Raw genomic sequence first — 8039 nt, 5'->3', positions numbered from 1 at the left:
AAGAAAAAGGCAGAAGGACCCAAAAGTTTCTGCAGCTTAGAGTTTGTTAGGTTCAGTAGAACAAAAAATGTTCACATGCATGCATTTTAACTTCACCATTTGTCACTCACTGGTCAGTAACAGGCAAGCAAGTTAAAGATAGCAGCCTCAAAGTTCTCCTTTACCGCAAACACATATAAGTGCCAAGATTACTTACAATAGTTTATTATTCGTTTTGGATAGTGTGGGAAAGGGTTAGGCCTTCAAGTTATTATTGCGGTCTGTGTCCCCATTGGGGGAGATTCTCTCCTTTTTTTCCTGAGGACTATAGTCACCAAAAAGAGAAAGCAACTGGAAATCCAAAATGGTATAGTCCACAAAAAAAAAATCCTCCAATGGGGACACCCGTTTTGGAGACAACCAACACACCCCTCACTGAGAGATTTCCTTTAACATCCTATTGCATCTCTGGGATAGGAAGGGACGGGAAGTACGCAAGCATTAAAAAATAAACTAACCGTTCCCTACTCTATCCAAAACAAAAAGTTTTGTCTATACATACACTTCAAGAGAAACTTCATAAGAGGAATACTAAATCTTGAAAACAACTTAAAAGGGTTCTCCATTCAAACATAATCTATGCAACAAAGTAGGGTCTCCCATTTGTTCTGATGTTTTGGGACACAATTCCAGATACAACCTACAAAGTCACCAGCAGTGGCATAAAGGTAAAAAGATCATCCTCTTCAGATCCTTTGCCGTCAAAAGTCTTATAAGTCTGAACTCCAGCTTTAAACTTACATATGTACAGTGTATTACAGCGCCTTCCACATAAGAACAGAGACTGTGCTGAGTAACTTAGCCTATGCTTTGAAAACACAGTTGGTCTCACTCAGAACAGTGACCATTCAGAAGATGTCTAATATTTCTTGCAATAAATACTAGGCATTCTCCGATTGGATGAGGGTCAATGCCATGATATCACCACTCATACAACCAGGGAAGTTGCCCAGCACAGTGCCTCTTCCTACAATTGGGAGAGGCTGGGATCGAGAGAGAAATCACACACACACACACACACACGTAAGTGTATATACATTTTTAAAGCTGAAGTTCAGATATGAAGTTAGCATAACTCTGTAAGACAGCAAGCCCAGTTACTTAATCAAAGCCTAGTAGGTACCTACCATGTTACTCACGTGAATCAGAATCATGTGTGACTATTTTTAGCAGGCAACACATATAAAAAAACCTTACTAATTAATTATTGATAGGCGAGAATCATGCAACAAGTAACCAAAGCATTACTTTACCTTCTTGTTTTACACACTAAAGATAGTGAAGTTACCCCAGTAACAAGCTGAATACTTTACTGACTCTCTAGCCCTCTGACTTAAAGAAGAAGAAGTATTTGGAGAGTAAAATATACTTTTTTCCAATACTTACAGCCAGCTTGTGACACTGCAGCTGTCACACATCGGCTCTATAGATTGAGTGCTGACCACTCATGAGAACACTAATCGCTCAGCTTACGGCTTCTCCCTGCAGAGAGCAGTGACCATCAGTCATCACTCCCCGCAGACATTCCCACAGCGCTCATTGGAGGAACAGACAGGGAGGGGGTGGGCACAGCTGGATCTTGCTCTAGAGAGGCAGAGCCAGCTGACAATCAGACAGCTGGGTGGATCTTGACAATATTGTCAGGATCCTTCCAAGCTGCATCACTGCTCTGCGCTGTCAGCATACAGCGGGCAGTAGCCTACTATATGCTGACTTTGGGTCACATCAGGACATTAGCAAATGTACTCCTATACCCACAAAGGAGTAAAGCCCCCGCTCAAAAATAAAAACGGAGGTGTAGCCTACAGACTCCACACATCAGTAAGTAGGCAGGAGAACCACCAGACAGAGCAACCGACAGTCTGAAGGATAGGTGGGGTGCTAAGGAACCAGGTAAACAAAGGGATCCGATTCTATTTTCCAGTTTACATTTGCACCATAACTAAAAACAATTCAAGCAAGAGATGCCAGAAATATGTCAACAGGTTCTGCAGGTTTTCAAAAATATAGAGAGAATAGAGTCAAAGTCGTGGGCCTTATGAGCGTATATACAAACATGTGGCCCAGTTATATTTTCTTATGTATTCACGGTCGTCCATGCCACTTTTAGATGAGAGGAATAAAAGAATTCACTGATGAAAAGGGACTTTGCTTTGTCAATGGTTTTCATGTTGCAAACAAACCCAAAACACTGTGTAGAGCACCCACATCTAAGGTCAAGAATTATTTTGCAAACAACTGATTCCACTTTTCTTACAATAAATCCTGTTCTGATAGTACAGAACACACTTAACATTGTAACAGCTCTGTAGTTATATAGAGAACTTCTTCTGGCAAAACACAAAACTTTACACAGATATACACAGGACAGCTGCACAAAGTTTGCATGACAGTAAGAAATTAAAGAAATAATTGTAAATATAACTCGAAACAAAATTAGAAAAATAAACTCAAACTCAGCGACAACAGAGGACATAAAACCATACACGCTAAGAAAACAATATAACCAGTGGGGGGGACCTTACAATTTCTAAACACAACTATGTATAAACTGGAAACCAGTCCAACAAAAAAAGATCATCACAGAACCAAGATTGCAGAACCAAATTTAAAGTGTATGTCTAGACAAAATGTTTTCTTTCATTTTGGATAGAGTATGCAATGGTTGGAACCTCTGTTGAATTTGTACTTACATTTTTTTATTTTTTTTTACGTCTCTGTACCATTGGGCAGATTTTTCTCTCACTTCCTGTCCTAGAGACACAACAGGAAGTGAGAGAAAATCCTAGAGACACAACAGGAAGTGAGAGAAAATCTGCCCAATGGTACAGAGACGTACAAAAAAAAATTCCCAGACGAGAGTGGACATCTCCTTTTAGGCTGCAATCATTGGAACAGGTACCCCCCATTGGAAGATTTACCCTCACCTCTGCTCAAAACTCTGGCCACCACCCCTCCCTCTGACTCAATCTGCAGCAGCAGTTGAGACAGGGGCATTCCACGACCCTTTGTGATTTATAGCTGGTGGGCCGCCTCTCCACAATTGATTGGGTCAGGAGGAGGGGGTGGTGGTCAGAGTTTTAAGTGGGCTAGGGTGAACTCAGGTGAACTGGGTCTGCCCCAAGCCCAGCCTCGTCACTACTCACTCACTGTATGACAACAGTAAAACGTTGGATCTTTCACTTTCTGTCCTGCTGACAATGGTGACCAGGACACATAAGGGATGTCTTAAGGGAGTAGAGCAAGCTCACTTTGCTGGGGAATATTTCCTTAGTGTAGTAAATGTGGTATAAAATTCAATTTACAAAGAATACCCAATCACTTACAAGGAAAAGGAAAACAGTATTTTTGCTTACACATGATTGGATGATGGAAGTCAGCAGAGGTTCACCACATCTACTAAGCTAAGGGAATATTCCCCTGCAATGTGAAAGTTTACGTTACTAAAGCTAGCCATACAGGGAAAGAATCCTCCCACTCAGTCTAAAGGAATAAACAAGATAAATCACTGGATTCCCCTATCATGGGGGATTCCTAAGCTGTGTGGATGGAGGAATCTCCCTGCCACCTACCAACCAGAACAGTGACTGCATTGGATTTTAATGGAAGTTTGTTGAGCTGGGTGGTGGCAGCAGGGCCACAAATCACCCCAAACTTGAGCCTTGTATGGTCAGCGATCATAAGTGAACTGCCTAGGCTTCCTTAGTAAATCAGAAACAGCAATACAAATCTGACAGGTTCTATTGCCTTTCCCCTCAAACTAGTCATATCTACAGATGCAACGTAACTACCCAAACTTTAAAAAGGAAAACAGAACCCAAAAAAAATAATTTCCAAAGTCAGAAGCGTTGTTAGCAAAGCTTTAGTTTTGCAGTGAAAGGTCAATTTACACACAAATCCATGTTTGACAGTTCAGATTGAACCAGGAAAGGATTCCATCATGGAACATATCAGATGACTGATTCAAACACATGCAGAAAGTTCAGCACTAGACAGACACAAAGCAGATCAGCAGTTGTGGGAGTGATCGCCCGTGTATGTCATGGATAGATCTGCAATGATTGCACAGACAATACAGTGACACACACCTTGCTTCCTGACAGGCATGGTGCCACCCCCCGCCGCACACACACCAACAGGCTGCCAGGAGGATGGTCTCTTCAAGTCCCGCACCCCTTAGCTGGACACTCCGCGAAATAGTAATGCTGGCTTCCAAAGTGCCCCACCTCCCCTGAGCAGGACACCGACAACTCTCCTCCACCTCCCCCCTACAGCGAGGTAATGAGAAAGTCCTGTGCAGTGCTGGAAGCCTCCCCCGGGACTGTTCCACGCACTCTACAAGGGAGGTTCCTAACTCCTCTATGTCCAGTACAAGTAGTGTGATGAGGGCTCCGGCAGTGCTCAGCGTTCCGCTCCCACAACTACGCAGCCGGGGGGACACTTTAGAGTGAGACACAAACTTGTTGGAAGGGGGCGGCGAAAGAAGTTCCCGTCTACTCCTCGGCTGGCTGGCTCATTGGTAGTCCCAGATGAGGGATAAGGAGGAAAAAGTTACTCTCCGCTATGGTTGGCTGTGTTCTTTTTATTTCCCTTTCCAGGGGATCTTTTGTCTTCACTTCTTCTCCTTTTTCTTTTCGCCTTTCTTTCCGTCAGCTCCCCCTGTCCCCCCGCCTCCTTCTCCTCTTCCACCTCCCTCCTCCTCCTCCTCTTCCCAAGCGCTCGGAAAACCCAAACTTTACTCCAAAATGGCGCCCCGGAGCTTGCTGGAGCACGTCACGTGACCGCCCCCTTTCAGAGCCAACGCCGTCTCCGCCAATCAGGAGTGAGCCTCGCCGGGCGGCAGCTCCAGCTTTTACCTTGGCAAGAGAGGCAAGCTTGAGAGTAGACGGTCTCTTAAAGGGGTAAAGGTGAGCGGGTGGGGCCACCCTTCTCCTGGGTCTAACACCGGGTCCAACACCGGGTCCGGTGTTGCCTGGGGGGGAAGAATACCGCCATTGGTCTGTGTGCGGTGTATGGAGAGCAGACTTATATCCTCAGGGACTTAGAAGAAAGATAAACCGTTGCTTTCAGTGTTCAGTCATTTACAAAGCCTCCGAATCCCAGCATAACTGAAAACATTGTTTATAGGAGACTAAAGCCCTGGGCCCATGTTATCCTATGGCTTTATTGTTCAGTCAGTCTGATCCCCAGATCCAGGATGTAGGTTGGGACTTCTGACTTCACTGGCTGCATGCTTATCCCTGGTCAGGACCGTAGAACATGGACATGACCGCTAGGGAACTAGCTAGCGGCTACGAAATTACATCCGCAATTGCCGTGCACTGTCCGCAGCAGGTTTTATTACATAGAATCAAAAATTGATGAGCCTGCTGGTGGCCCATTCTTTGCCTACATTAAGTCCTCGTTCACACATAGGCGTCTCGCAAACGCGTGCAGGAGAAAAACGTGGAAAATGTGTGATGTACTGCTGTTGTGACATCCGTGTCCGTCCAGTTGTTTCCTCTATCTTGTGATAGTGGAAAAACTGAAAATACCAGACCCATGTGGTACTATGGCGAATGGGATGTAATCGGATGGATGTCCATTTACATCCGATTACCTCCAATCCGGTACAGTCAGGTCTGTCAAAACGGAACTCTTATCTGTTTGTTTTTCCAAAGCCGGGGGTAGCGTATGTAAACAGATGCACATTCATTTAGATCTGGCTGCCTATAAACTAACATGGGGCTTCCAATCAGATCCACCTAAAAAAAACTGGCAGGTGGACCTGATCGGAATACCCGTGTGAAAGGGGCCTAAATGTCCTAGGGTGACAACACTGCTCCTCTATTGATAAGGTACAGTGAGAGCATGTTGTCACTCTAGGACAAGTTGTCATTCTGGAAGGATCACCAGGTGAAAATAAAGACAAAACAGAAAACTAGTGCAGCCTCCACATCTAAGAACTGGAAAGCTGCTATAGATGACATGTTTGTGGTTGAGTTTACTTACACCAAAATTGGAAGGAGATCGCAAGTCAACAGGGTCTGTTGACTGGCAATTTCAACCTCCGTTGACTTCTGTTCCGTTTTCTTTTTTGCCAATCTTTATTTTAATTGACATGTTCTGAGTGGACAAACATCTATGCAGGTTTGTTTTTTTTCTACTTCCGTTGTGTTGCGATTACATCTGTTTTTGTTCCGCTACCTAACATTGTGCTGAAAAAAAGTGGAGCATGCTCTACTTTTTTTTTTTCATCATACTGCAACGGATCGCATCGGTGTAAAGGTGCCCATACACTGTACGATTATCGTACGAGAATCGCGGGAAATCCCGCAATCGTACGATAATCGCAAAGTGTATGGAAGGAAGGCGTGCGACCGTTTCTACTGTACGGTCGCACGTCTTCCGTCGAACAAGAAGGCTGGAAACCCCGCCGAGAATCGGACGATTCTCGGCGGGTTAGTGGCCTGCTTGTTTGACAACTGCCGAACGGCCCGGTGTGCGCACACTGCATGTTTGCAGTCATCGGAAGCCCGCCCCTCATTGCAGTCATCGGAAGCCCGCCCCTCGTTGCAGTAGAGCTGCAGCTAACGATTATTTTCAAAATTGATTAGTTAGCCGATTATTAGGTTCGGTTAATCGGATAAACAATAAAATGAAGTTTAAAAAATGGCTCCAGTGATAGTACTACTAGTTTGTATTGAGATTGTAGTCCATCACAGGAGCAAGCTTGGAGCGGTGGAAGTAAAAAAGATAGAGTGGTGTGCAATATAGTGAAATGGAAAGTGTAAAATTATACAGCAATGAACGAGAATGGCACCGGCTATAGAGGACTACAAAACCCAGCAAAAGCACATTATACAGCGCAATGCAGAATACTGCCAGCTATAGAGGAATACAACAAAGCGTAGCAAGATTCACACCTTCTCCTCCTTGCTACATCTCCCCGCTTCCCTGTGCCGATCGTGGATGGGCAGGAAATGTGAGGCGGGGAGGATGTGCGGCGTGTGGATGCGAGCGGGTCTGGCAGCAATGAGCGTGAGGTGGGGAGGAGGTGCGGCGCACAGCGTGTGGAGCTGTGAACAGGGCCAACTGATCGGAAGCTGATTAATCGATTATTTTTTCACTAATCGATTATAATCGATTATGGTGATTAGTTGTTGCAGCCTTACATTGCAGTCATCGGAAGCCTGCCCCTCATTGCAGTCATCGGAAGCCCGCCCCTCATTGCAGTCATCGGAAGCCTGCCACTCGGGGGCGGGCTTGTGATGATCGCAAGTACCATCTGCCTGTCCAAGATGGGCAGATCGTACGTTTTTTTAATTACTTTACAGCCCTCGCAAGACAGAAGTCTTGCGAGGGTTGTAAAGTGTATGGCCACCTTAAACCTGTCCCAAAATTGATCACAATGGATCAGGTGTGAATGGGGCCTTCCAGTTTGATTTATATGACTGGACAGCTAAGGTTACAGCTTCTCTACTGCTGCGGTATAGAAAAGTAATACTACCAGTTGTAGGTATCAGTGTAAAAACTAGAATTTACAACAGATGTATACAGATGAAGCTTTATGTTCATGCAGATTAAAGACTTGGGACCAGGCACTCTAGGAGTGATAATCAACACACAAAACATTTCCAGGATCCTCTTTCTTTTTTTTTTTTTTTCCTTGAATAAGATTAGCCACAAAAACCTGATAGCAGCTTTAGAGTTTTATTTCAATTAACTAAGCTGCAAATGTAATCACCTCTTCATTTGTTAAGTAGGTCAGTGCGTCTTTAAATGAATTGATAGCAATTTGTGCTGCCAGATATTTAAACAACACAAATCTGATTACTGAGTAATATGTTAGGGAATAGATATATAGGAACCTTTTCTATTTCGCTGACCCTACTCTTTTGCCTAGGCATTAATCCGGTCATATACATACAACAGCTAACAGTATGGAATAAAAGCTTTTCTTCTGATTGCATTAGATGAACAATTTTCCACCTCGGAACCTAAACAGAAACTGTGTCTAT

At 44.3% G+C, this 8039-nt stretch overlaps 1 protein-coding gene across 14 annotated transcripts in view; it reads right to left on the bottom strand.

Moving 5' to 3' along the window:
• Positions 1-4700, bottom strand: part of DLG1 (discs large MAGUK scaffold protein 1) — a 155422-nt gene extending 150722 nt beyond the window's left edge. For all 14 annotated transcript variants that reach the window (XM_018567392.1, XM_018567423.1, XM_018567431.1 and 11 more), the window contains exon 1: positions 4128-4700. In XM_018567392.1, the coding sequence (XP_018422894.1) occupies positions 4128-4146 (19 nt within the window). In that variant the 5' untranslated portion in view covers positions 4147-4700. The remainder of the gene's footprint in view (positions 1-4127) is intronic.
• Positions 4701-8039: the final 3339 nt, after the last annotated feature.

Source organism: Nanorana parkeri, unplaced genomic scaffold (genome assembly GCF_000935625.1).
Source record: "Nanorana parkeri isolate BGI_ZX_2015 unplaced genomic scaffold, ASM93562v1 scaffold29, whole genome shotgun sequence".
Lineage (NCBI taxonomy): Eukaryota > Metazoa > Chordata > Amphibia > Anura > Dicroglossidae > Nanorana > Nanorana parkeri.
Note: the sequence above shows the minus strand (reverse complement) of the source record. Positions and strands in the feature narration are given on the sequence as shown.